The sequence below is a fragment of the Girardinichthys multiradiatus genome, chromosome 22 (assembly GCF_021462225.1).
Source record: "Girardinichthys multiradiatus isolate DD_20200921_A chromosome 22, DD_fGirMul_XY1, whole genome shotgun sequence".
Lineage (NCBI taxonomy): Eukaryota > Metazoa > Chordata > Actinopteri > Cyprinodontiformes > Goodeidae > Girardinichthys > Girardinichthys multiradiatus.
Genome location: NC_061814.1, coordinates 16756809 through 16774917, shown reverse-complemented (window position 1 = coordinate 16774917; position 18109 = coordinate 16756809). Strand labels below are relative to the sequence as shown.

The 18109-nt window shown below is 39.8% G+C and overlaps 2 protein-coding genes across 6 annotated transcripts in view; one reads left to right on the top strand and one right to left on the bottom strand.

Annotated features, from left to right (window-relative positions):
- The window catches only part of atl2 (atlastin GTPase 2), a 33204-nt gene extending 19839 nt beyond the window's left edge, over positions 1-13365 (top strand). Inside the window, exons 8-15 of one of the 4 annotated variants that reach the window (XM_047351525.1) lie at positions 866-958; positions 5113-5251; positions 5364-5491; positions 5826-5882; positions 6565-6636; positions 8285-8716; positions 10922-10936; positions 11165-11424. In XM_047351525.1, coding sequence (XP_047207481.1) covers positions 866-958; positions 5113-5251; positions 5364-5491; positions 5826-5882; positions 6565-6636; positions 8285-8716; positions 10922-10936; positions 11165-11302 — 1074 coding nt within the window. In that variant the 3' untranslated portion in view covers positions 11303-11424. Of the gene's footprint in view, positions 1-865; positions 959-5112; positions 5252-5363; positions 5492-5825; positions 5883-6564; positions 6637-8284; positions 8717-10921; positions 11425-11683 lie in introns of those variants that run through there. The other 3 variants (XM_047351527.1, XM_047351526.1, XM_047351524.1) reach the window with 3 other exon arrangements.
- Positions 13366-16401: 3036 nt separating this feature from the next.
- LOC124859392 (equilibrative nucleoside transporter 1-like) overlaps positions 16402-18109 on the bottom strand; it is a 54000-nt gene continuing 52292 nt past the window's right edge. For both annotated transcript variants that reach the window (XM_047352148.1, XM_047352149.1), the window contains one exon: positions 16402-17054. In XM_047352148.1, coding sequence (XP_047208104.1) covers positions 16943-17054 — 112 coding nt within the window. In that variant the 3' untranslated portion in view covers positions 16402-16942. The remainder of the gene's footprint in view (positions 17055-18109) is intronic.

Here is an 18109-nt window from a genome sequence, read left to right as displayed (position 1 = left end):
CTACAAACAGGATCGTCCCTGATCATACGGCCCTGGGTGGTTGAAGAAGTGCAAAATGATTGTATCATCTGCTGATCTGCAGCTGGTCCTTCAAATGCTCCAACAACAGTTGCTCAAAGGATTTCATGACCACAGACCTCAGGGCAGCAGGTCTGTAGTCATTTAACCCTGTGATGGTATTTCTCGGGGACTAGGACGATGAAGTGTCTGAAGCACGAGGGAACCTCCAAAGACTTGTTGAAAATCTGAGTGAAGATGGGGGACCAGTTGGTCAGAGCAGGCTTTCAGGCAAAAGGGGGCAAATGATCCTGGAGCTTTCCTGGTTTTCTTACACTGAAATAGCATATTTCTCTTTTCCATTTACGGTTCCGCCTCTACTCCGCTCGATGTCTTTACTCTGCACCAAAACTGTTGGGTTTCCAATGACGCGCTGCCGGCTGAAGCGATGGCTTAAGGACCCACCTCCAGGCACCAGTACGCTGTGCCTCTATTAACTCCTACTGTGTTACGGTTCAGTTTGAGCCATCAAACATGAAGTTTCAAGTACAAATATGTAAGTGTATTGACTTGCTCATTCAGCTGTTGCTTACTTCCGACTAATACTCTGCGCTCCAATAGCTGGAGAAAACTGCAGTCAGTCCAGCACTCTTAACTTTATAAGCCATTGCTTACCCAGTTTACACCAGAAACCAACCTATGCCTGATTTCTACTCTTAAAGACAATTTTCAGCACAAAAAATGCTTCATGAGCATGACGGCAAATATGGAAACAAATGTAAATCTGACTTAAACCATGTGTTTTTCTTAACTATGAAATTCAAAGTTTTTTCTTCATAGTACTTTTCATTTTGTGTGTGTATTTTAGTCCTTGATGTTCCTGATTCGGGATTGGAGTTTTCCTTATGAACACACATACGGATTGGAAGGAGGTAATACTTTACTACGAAAGAGACTGGAGGTGAGAATCCTTTCAAATCTGATTGAAATGCTCACTGGTTCCTAAAAAATGTTGAAAGCATGGATTTCATTTCATTTTTTGGTTTGTATAAAACATTTGCTTCCAGACCGTCCTCCTCCATTTCTTTTACAAAAAAAAGGAAAGGAATTAGTGAAGAAATGTATATTTGAAAGATGATCGTCATCACAATGATTTCACTTTTTGGGCCACATCAGCATCGGTACCAACTCACCTGGTGTCTTAGTTTTTGTGTATCTGGTTGTGAACCATCAAAAACGTACATGCTTCAAGCTTCCCAGGTGTCTTAGCATGCTGTGTGTAAAACTGGTTACAACTAATACCGCTTGCGACATCTTGTTATGCCAGCAGCTTCTGGTCCCAAACAGAAAGCTTTCGGAAGTGGTGTAAATATAGTGGTGTAATATATAAATATAGATAGTAAAACCTGCCCCGAGTGATCAGATTTCAGTTGCTCACTCTTCATGCAAACCTATGTCATCAGTGTGGGCTGTGAGCTTTATAGCAAACAGGCCTACTTCTGCACAACACAAATACGTTTAGCCAAATGAACTCTAAAGTTATTTCCACTGCTTGGTGTCGCCACAAAGACCTGCAGTCCACTGCACAGAAGCAGTGTGTAAAACTTTATAATCTATTGTACTGTTTGAAAACTCGTTTTGAAAAACATAAACGAAACTAAAAAAAACAATGATTTATGAATCCTGTTCAACATATACAGGTCCTTCTCAAAACATTAGCATATTGTGATAAAGTTCATTATTTTCCATAATGTCATGATGAAAATTTAACATTCATATATTTTAGATTCATTGCACACTAACTGATATATTTCAGGTCTTTTATTGTCTTAATACAGATGATTTTGGCATACAGCTCATGAAAACCCAAAATTCCTATCTCACAAAATTAGCATATTTCATCCAACCAATAAAAGAAAAGTGTTTTTAATACAAAAAACGTCAACCTTCAAATAATCATGTACAGTTATGCACTCAATACTTGGTCAGGAATCCTTTGGCAGAAATGACTGCTTCAATGCGGCGTGGCATGGAGGCAATCAGCCTGTGGCACTGAGGTCTTATGGAGGCCCAGGATGCTTCGATAGCGGCCTTTAGCTCATCCAGAGTGTTGGGTCTTGAGTCTCTCAACGTTCTCTTCACAATATCCCACAGATTCTCTATGGGGTTCAGGTCAGGAGAGTTGGCAGGCCAATTGAGCACAGTGATACCATGGTCAGTAAACCATTTACCAGTGGTTTTGGCACTGTGAGCAGGTGCCAGGTCGTGCTGAAAAATGAAATCTTCATCTCCATAAAGCTTTTCAGCAGATGGAAGCATGAAGTGCTCCAAAATCTCCTGATAGCTAGCTGCATTGACCCTGCCCTTGATAAAACACAGTGGACCAACACCAGCAGCTGACACGGCACCCCAGACCATCACTGACTGTGGGTACTTGACACTGGACTTCTGGCATTTTGGCATTTCCTTCTCCCCAGTCTTCCTCCAGACTCTGGCACCTTGATTTCCGAATGACTTGCAGAATTTGCTTTCATCCGAAAAAAGTACTTTGGACCACTGAGCAACAGTCCAGTGCTGCTTCTCTGTAGCCCAGGTCAGGTGCTTCTGCCGCTGTTTCTGGTTCAAAAGTGGCTTGACCTGGGGAATGCGGCACCTGTAGCCCATTTCCTGCACACGCCTGTGCACGGTGGCTCTGGATGTTTCTACTCCAGACTCAGTCCACTGCTTCCGCAGGTCCCCCAAGGTCTGGAATCGGCCCTTCTCCACAATCTTCCTCAGGGTCCGGTCACCTCTTCTCGTTGTGCAGCGTTTTCTGCCACACGTTTTCCTTCCCACAGACTTCCCACTGAGGTGCCTTGATACAGCACTCTGGGAGCAGCCTATTCGTTCAGAAATGTCTTTCTGTGTCTTACCCTCTTGCTTGAGGGTGTCAATAGTGGCCTTCTGGACAGCAGTCAGGTCGGCAGTCTTACCCATGATTGGGGTTTTGAGTGATGAACCAGGCTGGGAGTTTTAAAGGCCTCAGGAATCTTTTGCAGGTGTTTAGAGTTAACTCGTTGATTCAGATGATTAGGTTCATAGCTCGTTTAGAGACCCTTTTAATGATATGCTAATTTTGTGAGATAGGAATTTTGGGTTTTCATGAGCTGTATGCCAAAATCATCCGTATTAAGACAATAAAAGACCTGAAATATTTCAGTTAGTGTGCAATGAATCTAAAATATATGAATGTTAAATTTTCATCATGACATTATGGAATATAATGAACTTTATCACAATATGCTAATATTTTGAGAAGGACCTGTATATGCAATTAAACCCACTATAAAGAAAAGATGTTTAATGTTCAAACTGATAAACTTTGTTTGTTGCAAATATTCACTCATTTTAAATTTGGTGCTTGCAACATGTTCCATAAAAGCTGGGACAGGGTCATGTTTACCACTGTGTTGCATCACCTTTTCATTTAACGCTCAGTAAGCGTTTATGAACTGATGACACTAAATGTTGAAGCTTTGTTGGAGGAATTCTTTCCCATTCTTGCACAACTTCAGTTGCTCAACAGTCCGGGTCTCTGTTGTCATATTTTGAGCCTCATAATGTGCTGCACATTTTCAATAGGAGACTGGTCTGGGCTGGAGGCAGGCCAGTCTAGTACCTCATTTACTACAAAGCCACGCTGTTGGAACACGTGCAGAATGTGGCTGCGTTGTCTTGCTGTAATAAGCAGAGATGTCCTTGAAAAAGATTTGTTCGGATGGGAGCATATGTTCGTCCAAAACTTGTATGACCTATCACCATTAATGGTGCCTTCACAGAGGTGTAAGATACCCATGCTATAGGCACTAACACCCCCCCATACCATCACAGATGCTGGCTTTTGAACTTAGCGCTGATAACAGTCCAGATAGTCCTTTTCCTCTTTGGCCCAGAGGACACAATGTCCATGATTTCCAAAAACAATTTAAAATATGGACACGTCAGGCCAAAGCACACATTTCCCTTTTGCTTCAGTCCACCTGAGATGAGTTTGGGCCCAGAGAAGCCAGAGGTGTTTCTGGTTGTTTATAAATGGCTTCGGCTGGTAGTGATGAACTGTTAACTGACAGTTGTTTTCTAAAGTGTTCCTGAGCCCACGAGATAATATCCATTAAAAAATGGGTATGGTTTTTAATGCAGTGCCTCCTGAGGAGTCAAAGGTCACGTGCATTCCACATTGGTTTTTAGCCTTGCTGATTACATACAGAGATTTCTCCAGATTCTCTGAATCTTGTGATATTATGGACTGTAGATGATGAAATCCCTAAATCTCTTGCAGTTGTTTATTGAGAAATGTTGTTCTGAAACTTACTGTTTGCTCCCACAGTTGTTCACAAAGTGGTAAACCTTGCCCCATCCTTGTTTGGGAACCACTGAGCCTTTTTGGGGATGCTCCTTTTTATACCCAAAAATGACACTCGCTCCCCTGTTTCCAGTTCACCTGTTCACCTCTGGAAAGTTCCAGTCAGGTGTTTTTTGAACATTCCTCATCTTTCCCAGTCTTTTGTTGCCCCTGTCCCAGGTTTATTTTGGAACGTGTTGCAGATCAGGGATTGTTTTCATCCAACCAGAAGAATGGGTTTAATTTACTGTGCATCCGGTTCTGATCCATTTGGCAGAAAGTTCCAAGGTTTTCCTGAAGGTTTTTACTAAACTGGTTGTTTTTCTTGCAGTCAAACCTCTGCTGCGTACGGATTTGTGGGTGAAATCAAGATTATTTTAGCATTGGTAGTTGGCTTATTAGTAGCTGACTTTGATGCTGCAGAACAGAGTCTTTGGAGATCGAATCCAAAAATAAAAGGACTGCAACATAACGTTTTTTTTTTTTTTTTCCAGAAGAAGAAAATAAATTCATCCATACAGCTGTCCATGGAAGCTTTTGGAACATTGTTTTATTTTTTTTCTCACCAATTCAACTATTTTCCATTTAATTTTACTTGAAACAATATATTTAAAATTAACGAATATAATGCTGTGAAAGAATAAGCCCTTTAACATTAACCTTAACTTTTCACAAAGCCTACAGGACACGAGTCAACTTTTACCACATATGCCTATTCTGTTTTGCAATTACAGGTTAAAAACTACCAACATGAAGAGTTGCAGAATGTAAGGAAGCACATTGACTCCTGCTTCACCAAGATCAGCTGCTTCCTGCTGCCACATCCAGGCCTCAAGGTGTCCACCAACCAACACTTTGATGGAAGGCTAAAAGGTCAGACTGAAACATGAACTTGTACTTGGAATGCAGATTTAGATGTATTTCATGCTAGGCAGAAATGTCCTATGAGAACAATCCTCAGGGGTTTTGTGTCTACACATTTCAGATGTTGAAGATGATTTTAAAACACAGCTGGCTGAGCTGGTGCCTCTTCTCCTGGCCCCAGATCGGTTGGTGGAAAAGGAGATCAGTGGAAGCAAAATCACATGCAGGGATCTAGTGGAGTACTTCAAGGTAGTGCAGCAGTTTTTAAGTAGTTTCATCATTTTAAAGGCCCGCTTTAGTCCGTTTTGCATAAACAGACTAAAATTCTGCAAATTTTACTAACAAGTATTTAAACTATAATTATAGGAATGCATAGATTCCCAGAAACATCTCTGTTACCAGATTGTCCACATCTTTATGGTTTTGAACATCCTGCTTAGTTTGTCTCATTTGGCACATTTTAAGGTTTCGTCTGTGATCAGTCACAGTTTCTAAAGGAGCCATCAGTCTTCTGACTAGTCTGTGTACTTCCAAACTACAATGTTAATATTCAAGTGAATTGCATGCTTTTCCATTTCTGCAGGCCTACATAAAGATTTACCAAGGTGATGAGCTTCCTCACCCAAAGTCCATGCTGCAGGTTAGTTACCATGTCTGGTTGCATGATATTAGAAAATGTTGCGATGACCATAATATTGGTAAATATTGTGATGATACAGTTGCAATATATCCCTATTGGTTTCTTTCCTCTCTTTCTCATCAGTACTTACATCACTGTGTGACCTTTAGCATTTTGGGCAGCATCATTTCTGTCCAGTGTGAGCATCTGCAGCAGCGAGACTCTGTCCAACTGGCTAAATATTACGACACTAGAAAGAGAAATGCAACTTCATTACACTTGGAATATATGAGCCACCTATTATTGCTCTCCAGTCATGTGCAATATTCATATTGCACATGACTGATTCTGCAATGACGATATATTTGCGACATTTTGTGCTGCCTTAGTTATTAACGCCATACTTCTTCATAGATGTTTACAGTTATTTTAATGGGTTTATGAAAGTATTTCACAACTTAACCAACTTTCAGCAAGTCTTTTAGCATCTGCAGAGCATCATGTTGTGCAAACATTCAGGGAGTCTCTGAGTGTAAATGGCACGGCTAGAAACCACTGGATGTTTAAAATACAGCTCTAAATGAATAAACAAGTAGACAATTTCATATTTGTTTTTCTTATTTTTGTTCAGCCTTCTCATTTTTCTTGGTCTGTATAGGAATTTTAAATGTCGTTTTAATTGTAATGTAATCCTGGTTGTCAGGCTACAGCAGAGGCCAATAATCTGACTGCTGTGGCCGGAGCCAAAGACTTGTACAGCAAGAGTATGGAGCAGGTAGGTACTTTTGTTATTTATTCATTTTTCCATCACTGTGATTGAAAATACATCTCCAGAAGCCAAATATCCTCTGACAAAGAGAAGAATGGGTGTGAAACATTGATGGCTTTATCAGACTGTTAAAAAGTCAAACCAGTTATTCACACATTGTTCACTTCTGTGGTCTTCAAGCTTCATTGAGCTTCAACAGTCGACCAGAAAAATATCACTGAGCTCCTCATGGGGTGTCTGAAGTGTTTTGCATTTTACGATGTTCCCACAAGAAAGGGAACGACTGGGAAAACCATTCTATTATTGTGAGGAATTAAATTCTATGCATGAAGAAGTAAAATAGATGTTTTGCTTCAATTGGGTACGCCTTCTACATGAGATAACGGCCTGTTTACCTTAAAAAGAATATCCTAGATATTTTAAAAATGTCTGTCAAAATATTCACAAAATTGAATGAATAAACATTGAGATAACTTGACTCCCTAAAATCCAAACACTTCCAGAGTCTGATCTAGAAATGGAAGTCGCTTCATCTCAACCTGATCTCATCAGTCAGATAGTTTACGGTCCTGGAGAAAAAAAAAGTCAAATGAACTGAATCTGAACTTGATTCAGTTTAAGTTTGACAGCAGGGCTGCTTCTCGTTCGCTAACTGTTTATCAGATGAAGCTCAGTACAATATTTTGCCCCACACTGCAGAGCAGCCTGTCCCACCGTTATGTGTTGCTGTGAAATTCTTCACAGTTTACACAAACGGCATCCCTGTAATTATTTCCAAACTAAATGAAGCCCCAAAGTATTTGAATAGATGTAAATCAGTATATAACTAAGACTGTAAACAAAATAAACCAGAATGAACCAGATAAGGCTTTGACAACACAAACGTTTTTCCCAATATTTTCCAAATTTGCTCCCACATTTTAGATCATAAAAAGTAGGAGCGTCAACGAGTTTCTACGACAGTTACTGCATTTAACCAATTTATTATTTTCACACAATATGCTAAATGTGAAATGGATGTAGTCAGAAGATAACATGAAATTACCAAAAGGTTTAAAACTCCACTTACAGCCACTTTTTTAGGTACATGTTTGGAATTGCCTCAACTCTTTGTTGCATAGACTCCTCAGGGTGTTAGAAACCTCCCCCAGAGATATTGGTTCATATTTGCAGCTGAGGTAGGGACTCATCCAGGGCTTTATTCATACTGGATCTGCCACCAACCTGTCTGGATGGAGGGTTGGGTCAGTAGCTCATTTGATCTCAACATTCCCATATAGTTTGATTGTTCTGACTAGAACTTATGGGCCTCCTGACCCTTGATCAGAGGTCTTTAAGTAACAAGAGAAGTCCAAATGCCTTTCATTTACTTTCTATTTAAGCACTAAGGAATTGTGAAGCCTTGGAGGACTGAGTCTACACCAGTGTATGTCTTCCTGTTATCACTGCAGCAGCTCCAGCTTTTGTTGAAAGATTTTAGCCTATTTCTATCTGTGGCTTTTTTTAAACTTCAAAATGTTAGGAAGAATTTGTGAGTTGAACAGATGGAAGACCTCGTTCGTTCGTGAGGGGATTTTACAGAAGGGTTCATGCAGTGGATCTCCTCTGGATTGATTTGCTACTGCAAATAAGCTCTTTGTTTTTATCCTGACAGGTCTGTGGAGGCGACAAGCCTTACATGGCCCCGGCTGATCTGGAGCGCTACCACGCAGCTTTCTCCGAAGACTCTGTGAAACTTTTCCGCTCCATAAAGAAAATGGGTGGTGAGGAGTTCTGTCAGCGCTACCAGAAGCAGCTGAATTCAGAACTGGAGGAGGCCTACACCAACTTCTCCAAACACAATGAGGGCAAAAACATCTTCTATGCAGCTCGCACCCCCGCTACACTTTTCGTCGTCATGTTTTTCACCTACGTGCTGTCCGGAGTGACCGGCTTCATCGGCCTGAGCTTCTTGGCTGCGCTGGTGAACCTGATCTTGGGCGTGGTGCTGATGCTCCTCTGCGTCTGGGCATACGTGAAGTATTCAGGAGAGTTTCGGGAGGCAGGAATGTTGATAGACCAGGTGGCTGAAGCACTCTGGGAACAGGTGAGTTATCAGAATGAATGCTGGGAAGAGGATGTGTTTATTGGGTTTTACTACAGAACAATTTCAGAAGTTAAATTGGTTCCCTTTCATGTTGTTTAATATAACAGGATTTGTTTTTTGTCAGTGTCATTACATAGTGATATATTTTCATTTTATATTTCTATTTAACAGTTAATGAAATCCCAAAATGTAGAATACTGAAGTTATCCTAGTTTTTAACACTAGCAAAAAAAAAACATTCAATAAATCTGAATATTAGTAGTTCAGTTCAAAAGTAAAACTTGTATCTGATACAGCCTTTTCACACACACAGTCTAATATATATTAAAGCATTTATTTCTGGTATATTTTTATGATTCTGGCTCACAGCTAATGAAAATGAAAACCCAAAATTCAGTTTTTTATAAAATTATATTATTACAAAAAGTTGATTAAAAATGTAGTTCTAATACAGAAATATCAGTAGTGAAAATATGCTCATGTATTATACAGTATTTGCACTTAATATTGGGTTGAGGCTCCTTTTGCATGAATTACGGCATCAGCACAGCATGGTATGGAGGTGATGAGAAGCCCTGGTTGCTCTAATAGCCGCCTGTAGCTCGTTTGTGGCGTTGATCTGGTGTCTCTCACCTTCCTGTTGACAATTCTCCATACATTCTCTGTGAGATTCAGGTCAGACCAGTGTGCTGATACCATGGTCATTAAAGCAGGCGCTGGTACCTTTGGCAGCGTAGACACAGCCAAGTCCTGCTGGAAACGAAAAGTGTCTCCATAACGATTTTCAGCAGAGGGAAGCACGATGTACTCTAAAATTTTCTGGTAGATGTCTGTGGATGAGAGATGCTGAAACACTTCACAAAATGGAGAGTCTTTACCATTGAATTCAAGCTGCGTCATTTTAGAGACTGTAAATCAGGAGATGTCAGGAACATACAGGAACGTCGGACTTTCAGAGAGATGAACAATCTGATTGTCCGCTACACTGTTTCTACCTCAAAGATCCAGTTTAGGCTCCCAGTTCAGGTCATTTCCAGCAGGATTCATGTTAGATGATGGGTAGGATGTTTTTATTTATCGCCACAGTGCTTTCTACTGTTTGGCATCATGTAAGGTTTACAAACAGTTAGCTGAGGACAAAATACCTCCAATAAGCAAAATATTTTACATGTTCAAACTTTTACTGCTTTCATATTTGAGTTGCCAAGTGTTTTTTTCTCTTCCAAACTCTGACATTTCTAAATGACTAAGTTAGACCTTACATTATGAGCATCATTAGTACTTTCTTACTATTTACTTGTGGGCCAAGTCCATCTGTGTCTTCATCATGCTTCACATAAATCAGTCTCGTTATTAAACCTGATTTCATTTCTTCCACTTGGTCTCAGTCCACCTCCACACTAAAGGACCACCTGTAGACATGACATGGACAGCTCTCTGCTAAAAGCAGCTTTCTCCAAATCAGCCAGTTTATAAGAATGTTCAGAAATGTTTTTAACATTTACTAGCTTAATAAACACCTTTTTGGAGCTCTGCCCAGCGAGAGGAAACAAACGCTCAGTCACAGCTCAGGATTTTATCAGTTTAATGTGGAGTTTGATTGTTTTTGCCGTGGTTGTTGTAAAATGTGTAATAACTTGGTATCAGATTTTTATTTTATTTTTTAAACTGTAAGTATTTCAAAGTAAATTCTGTTGGTTGATGCTTATTTACCAGTACATGGAAAATGGTGGGAATTCTTAGCTTTGATGCATTTAATGAAGAGGTAAAAAATCGGATTTAATAGTATTTGACTTGCTAATCACTCATCAGAAACGGTCTGATCCTAGTCTGATCTCCAGCTGATTACTCGGTGCATCTCTGCCCAGGACACATGCTAATAACCCGTAGCTTTGCAGGTCTGAGCCGCAGATCGTTGCGAAGTTTGGTCAATGTGTAGTCACTGGTGTTACTGGTGGAAATCTGAGTCAATGACCACTCATTACTAAATATTTATGGTTTTATGCAGGACAGCATGATTAAATTTGAAGTCTAGAGCACATTTTGTATTCAGCAGATTTTTTGTTTGCTCCCCTAGTTGTTCCTCCACCCTGCTGTTAACCAGCAGAACCAATAAACAGCCAATGTTTTCAGATGTGTCCCTCATGTCTCCTGTTGCTTCTCCTTCCTTCCTGTTTGTCTCTTTTTGCCTCCCCTGCTTTTCAGAGGACGGTCAGAAAGGTGAGACGTATCGCCTCCCGTATCTTCCTCCTCCCACCTTTCAAAGCATCCTGCCTGATCTCCTTTCCTCCTTCTGTCTCTTCTTTTTCATTCGTATGCTTGAATCCTAAACAACATCCCTTATTTTTCACCCCAGTCCTGTATCACACATTTTTCTCTCCACTTCCATCCATCTTCACATGAGTCCTTTTCATTTAACTCTGCTGTTCCTCCATGCTTTCCTCGCAGGTGATTTCCAAACTCTTGGAGCCTGTCAGGAGCCACCTGGCGTGGCCCCTCTCTCTGCTCCCTTCCCTCCCATCAGGAGCGACGCTTGGACTCAAAGCTCTGGTTCCTCTCAACAACAACTACAAGAAGAGCAACTAGCTGCTGGCCAGCTGGTGGATTTACAGACTTTTAACTGTGCTTCTCATGTAGACATTTCTTCTGTTTGCTGCTGTCTTCTTTAATTATTTTTCAATCCTTTTGGGCCTGTTTCTTTTATTTGCTCAGTGTGGACACCTGCAGAGTTTCACCCATCTGTGGATCTTAAAAAGGCAAATTGTTTAAAATCATCTTGTTCAGATTAATGTAGAAAATGATTTTATTTGAGTTTCTTATGAGCTTTGAGCATCTTTAGATGTTTGTGTTCAGCTTGTTGGAGACTGCTTCCTGATTTCTGTTCCTTGAATGTTTATCCTGTTTTTCTTCCTTCAGTTTCAGTTTTAGACATGAATGTTAATTGTTTTGTTTTTTTCTGTCTTCTAGGTTTTGAAGCCACTAGTTGAAAATTATATGGAGGACAATGTCAGACAGACGGTCTTTAACTCCATCAAAGCCAGCTTGGCAGAACAGGGCTCACGGCCCACCAGGTTAAAGACTGACTAAGGCTGTTCCTCTTCGTCTTCATCGTGCTGGTTGTCCACCCACTGTCCACTGCTAGAACTGTGGGACTAGTTCAACACCAAAGCTGACCCTGTTTTTTTATGTTGTTTTTGTTTTGGGGGGGGGGGTGTGAGGGGTCAAGTTGTCTTGTCACCGCCCCGTCTGTCTCTGTGGACCTGTAGCCAGGAAGTCTGGCCTGCTCTTCATCGCCCCCCAGTGCCTCACACAACATGCTGCACAATCAAGAAAGGACTGAGCAGAGAAGCCAGTGGCATCATCCTCTGGATCACCCGCCATGCTCCATGTTTTTTCTGTGCGTTGGTTGTTATTGCTGGAATCACATTGCACTCACTTCACAATGAGGAAAACTGACACCGCTGTGGGCAGCTGCTGCTGCACACTGCAACTCTTCAAAGGGCATGTTTTCCTTTCTCTCACTGACTTATCCACTCAGAAAACATGTAGTGAGTCGATTCCTGGAATCGATTCTGTTACAATGAAAACAAGTAGGAGAGAAAGGGTTTGGTTTATCCACATCACAGGAAATGATTTATTTCTTTTTTTTTTTTTTGGTCCAATTGGAAACACTGAGGTAATATTTTATGATCAATCTCTGGGGTCAGGTTGCCTTCACATGAGATGTCTGCACCTTTCTCTGTTTCCCTTTAATATTTCTTATGGATAACTGAAGAGCTGCCGGTAGCACCAAGTATTTCCCTACTGTTTTTCTTCTTTAAGGCGGTGTGTTTATTTTAGATAGTGAAGTGTGCTTTGAAACTGCCTTTGGTGTCTCATAGCAAACGTGCCAGTATTCAGCTCTGTGCATGCTGTTAAGAGCTTTTAGAGCCCAGCTATAGACAAGTGGTTCATTTTAAACAGTTTTCTCATCCATGCCTTCCATTAAAGCTGCACCAGCACAGACTGGTTGCAGTTTCAGAAGCTGTATGTTTTTTGTTTTTGTTTTTTTGCTGTGGGAGCTCCAGCTCAGATGATTGGTCTCATTCTTGGTTTGATTTGTTGTTCTGTGAGGATTAAACCAAGGCACTGATGTCTCCTTTCATTGAGAAATTGGCTGGGCTGGACCTCTCAGAAACAAAAGAAAATGTATTTTAATGCACAACATGAACCTCCTTGAGGAACTCCGCCATGTTTGATTTTAGCTTTTCACGCCAACCGCTGCATGTGTCTTTTACACTGATTCTCACCACAAACGCCAGTCTCATAATGTACAGTTTCTCTTTTTCTGTGCTCGTGTTATAAATCAGGCATGTATGTTGATTATTTAAATAAACGATGTACACATTTTATAGAGAATCAGTTTACCATGGCTGCTTTCTTCTCGAGTAACTTTCCAGTCTGGTCTGGTAAAGGATAGGTTCCTGCTGTAGGTTTACATTAGCTTCTCATCTTCACCAGAACGGACCGGACGGCTGTATGTTGCGGACACTTGCATCCAGACTGGACTGTTTGCTGGATTGGAGGCATTAGCCTGTCTTTTAGAGATTTCTCTGGTAATTTATTTTTGATCAAAATGTTCATTTTAAGAATAAATCATATACACAGTCTTCTTTGTTGTTTCTTTTTTGACTTAATTTTAGGTCTTGACATTTAAAAGCTGCCAGCGTTGCTCACCCACAATATTTTCACACCTTCTGTCAGCAAAGGGATTTAAAAAAGTTGATTTAATCTCTTCACAAAATGTTTTGTTTTCCAAAATGACTAAAGTTATCTCTTAAGATGCGACTTGCAGTTTGAAATCTGAGTTTTGAAATGTTTATCAGGAGTACAAAATGATGTTGATGCCCAGGACTCCATCTGAGGCGTTCCTGCGACGTATTGTTTTAAATTGACAACATGGTGGCGCTACCGTGTAATAAACTACTGGTAAAGGCAGCTAGAGATGACACCATGTTAAAGTGTTTAACCTGGTAATGGTTTTAATGTCATTAATTTTTTAAACGCAACTATTAATGACATTCATCTGCAGATGTTATTATAATTCTGGGAAAGAAACAAGTTGCAAGAGACAAATACTTAATTATTGCATGTAGAAAGTTCATATTTCTTCCCACCCCTTGGTGCATTTTGCACATGAATTTTCTTTTTTAACATTCTATATATGCCACTACATATTCATAAATAATGTAAAATGTAATTTTTTTTCCCTGTCAAGATTTATAACTTGCACTTTTCCTAACCAACAGGTTTATTTACTCTATTTTAAATCAAAGACATTTTAACTCTTTGTACAGGTGGGTTGTTTGCTGCAGTATAATGTACAACTAGTCCATCATATTAAGAAGCTGATTTATTTCAGGAATTCAATTCCCCAACTAAAGATTTGATTCATTACATAGTGATATATTTTCATTTTATATTTCTATTTAACAGTTAATGAAATCCCAAAATGTAGAATACTGAAGAAAAACATTGATCTAAATTACCTGAAGGACATGTTCTCGTTTCCTAGTTTTTAACACTAGCAAAAAAAAAAAAACATTCAATAAATCTGAATATTAGTAGTTCAGTTCAAAAGTAAAACTTGTATCTGATACAGCCTTTTCACACACACAGTCTAATATATATTAAAGCATTTATTTCTGGTATATTTTTATGATTCTGGCTCAGAGCTAATGAAAATGAAAACCCACAATTCAGTTTTTTATAAAATTATATTATTACAAAAAGTTGATTAAAAATGTAGTTCTAATACAGAAATATCAGTAGTGAAAATATGCTCATGTATTATACAGTATTTGCACTTAATATTGGGTCGAGGCTCCTTTTGCATGAATTACGGCATCAGCACAGCATGGTATGGAGGTGATGAGAAGCCCTGGTTGCTCTAATAGCCGCCTGTAGCTCGTTTGTGGCGTTGATCTGGTGTCTCTCACCTTCCTGTTGACAATTCTCCATACATTCTCTGTGAGATTCAGGTCAGACCAGTGTGCTGATACCATGGTCATTAAAGCAGGCGCTGGTACCTTTGGCAGCGTAGACACAGCCAAGTCCTGCTGGAAACGAAAAGTGTCTCCATAAAGGTTTTCAGCAGAGGGAAGCATGATGTACTCTAAAATCTTCTGGTAGATGTCTGACCTGACTTTGGACTAAAACACAGTGAACCAACACCAGAAGGTTGTGGGTTCGATTCCAGCTTCCTCCTGCCATAGGTCGATGTGCCCCTGGGCAAGGCACTTAACCTCAAGTTGCCTACCGATCTGCGTATCGGTGTATGAATGTGTGAGCGTTAGTGAGTGCAATTGGGTGAATGCGGCTGTAGTGTAAAGCGCTTTGAGCGGTCTGTATGACTGGAAAAGCGCTATATAAGTTCAGTCCATTTACCAGTTACCAGTGGCAACCCCAAGTCATTGATGTCTTTTCATTGGACTTCAAGCAGCCTAGATTCTGTGCCTCTCCACTCTTCCTCCAGACTCTAGGACCTTGATTTCTAAAGGAAATGGAATTTTTTTCATCTGAAAAGAGGACATTGGACCATTGACTGAAGTTTTTTTTATTTTCTCCTTAGCTGAGGTAAAAACACTTTTGTTGTTTCTCGTTCAGGAGTTGGTTACCACCAGGAATGTGACATCTGTAACTCATATCCTGGCTCTTGAAGCACTGACTCCAGCTGAGGTCCACACCTTCTGAATCTCCCTCGTCCTTAAATGGGTTTTGCCTAAAAATCCTGTCGAACCAGTAACTATCCCTCTTCCTTGTGCGCCTTTTCCTACCACATTTTAATTCCCTTCAACATTCCCAAAAATTTCTTTATTAAGAAAATCTTTTTTTTGTGAAAAACCTTTTTAGGGTTGTTGGTTTTCATTAGATTTAATTAATAATCAACATATACAGAAACAAACATTTAAACTATATCAGTGTATATGTAACGAATCTATGAATCTCACTTTTTGAACTGAATTACTAAAATAAATGATCTTTTAATTATCTTTAATTTGATTGAGATTCACCTGAAAGGAAATGCCGCAGTTCCAGAAATGACCAGCAGGAGGAGCCATTGTTTTAGAAAAAGTACGTTTATTTTTCTCAAATGAAGCCACACAGTCAGCATAATGACAAACACCTACTCTATTTTTAAAGCATCCGTTTGTTAAAATGTGTTCAAATGGTTCTGTTACTGCTCGCTACTGCACAATTATAGCCAACTTAAAAAAAGCAACAACAAAAAAATTGACAGGCTTATAGTTTAGAACTGAGAGCTTGGAAGACAAAAACTATTGCTTGAATAAAAACCTAATTTAAAACGAAGCATAAAAAACACTTCCTGACTTTCATCACTTTTCAAATGAATTTTGAAGGTTTCATGTCACAAATAGCTGCATGTTATTTTGCATTCATTCATTTTCATGTTGCATCATAAATACATGCCTGGTGTAACAGTATGAAAAAATAGAATAAAGTGAAATAAAATGTAGGCTTAAAGTCTGAACAGAAAATTATTCCCATTCAAGTAAAAATGATGTTAGATCCAGACAGATTGTAATCTAAAACTAAAACCAAACCAGATCACTGCTTACTGAAAAGACATCTTTACATTGTTTGTGCTACTGTGATTTGTTACAAGGACGCCTAAATAGTGAGTGCAGTGATGAAGCTTCCCTTCAGAGTTCATCGTGTTCCCATGTTGTCTTTGTGTATTTGGTTTGCTCACAAGGTCCAACAGTCCAGCATGAAGTGGCACTTTTACATTCTTTATACTAACATCATAATAATCCTCCCAGCTTACACTTACTGGTTATAAATATCGACAAGCTGAGGAGTAGCATCTCACAACATTATTTATGCAGCTGTGATCAGAAGTTATCTGAATGCCTTTAATGAGGTTTCTGTCATATTTGAAAATCTAACACAAAGGACAATAGAAGATTATAACTGCCGCATCTGTATCCTCTATAATGTTTGTCACACTTTTGGTTTAGATTTCCTGAAAGGATTTCCTGTATCTGAAATGAAAAGAAAATTTAAACACCGAATTAATATATTTGATCTCTTTTCAGCAAGATGAATCCCTGCTGAACCATGGCGAAGACCAGACTCTTCTCTGGTTTTATCTCCACACAGACAGGCTCATGATAAGTTAAGGAGACGAGGTTGAGGCGGTCTTATGTACATCAAATTCAGGATTTAGATCAAGACCCGGACAGCAAAGGAGACCGTGGCGCCCAGCGCCAAGCCGAGGGACAGGAAGAAGACCATGATGGCGCCCGCTGTCTCCGCCTGATGCTGTGGGACCTTCCTGCAGAAACACATCAGAGGTGGAAAAGCTGTGAGGAATGGCCTGTTTACCAGGAGGGTAACAGGAAACTGTTTCTTTCTAAGGTTCTGAGGAGATACAGCGTCTTGCTAAAGCATTCAGAGCCTTTGATCCTTTACTCGTTTTGTCATGTGACAACCACAAACCACCACTATCCTTTATGTCATAGACCAACACAAAGTACTGCAGAGTTGGGAGGTGGAAAGAAAATAATGCGGGGTTCTGAAAAGTGTGGTGTACATATGTACTCCATCCCCTTTACTCTGATACTCATAAATAAAATCCAGTGAAGCCAACTGCCTTTAGAAGCCTCCTCATTAGTAAACAGAGTCCACCCATATGCTCATTATAAATCTCATCTCATTATAAAACCAGCTTTCTGTGTTAATCAGAGAAGCAGCTGAGAGGCCCATGGTGACTCTGGAGGAGCTGCAGACACCCACAGCTGAGGTGGGAGAATCTGTATTCAGGATTTGCTGTGCACCCCTCAAATCTTCCTTTTCTGGAAGAGTGGCAAGAAGAAAGCCATCAGAAGTCCCACCTGGTCTCATGTGATCGGATGAGAACAAAGTTGAACTTATCTACCTACATGCAAAACGCTATATGTGGCAGCGTTATTCTGTGGGGATGCTTTTGCTCAGCAAGGTGGGAGGATGGATGGAGTTAAAACACGGGAAAAAAAGATGTAAAACTGATATATATCGATATTTAACATATAAACGGACCCATTCACAATATAAAAAATATGTTTTGTGTGTTTTGAAACGGTTTAATTTAGTTTAGAATGATTCTTCATTCATCCTTCAGTAGAAAATTGTCTCATTTCACGGCAAATGGAAGCTCACAGTGACACACTGAACACAAGAAATTATAATAAAATAACACTGAATCAAAGGTTAACATTTCCATAAAGGATATCAACACTTATTATAAGTAATTATCTTGTCTACTGTTTTGCCAAATAGGAAATGAACCTTCAATTATATATTTTTCTAAATAAGGGCTGAATTGTCCCCTAGTTATCGATTTTGCTCTAA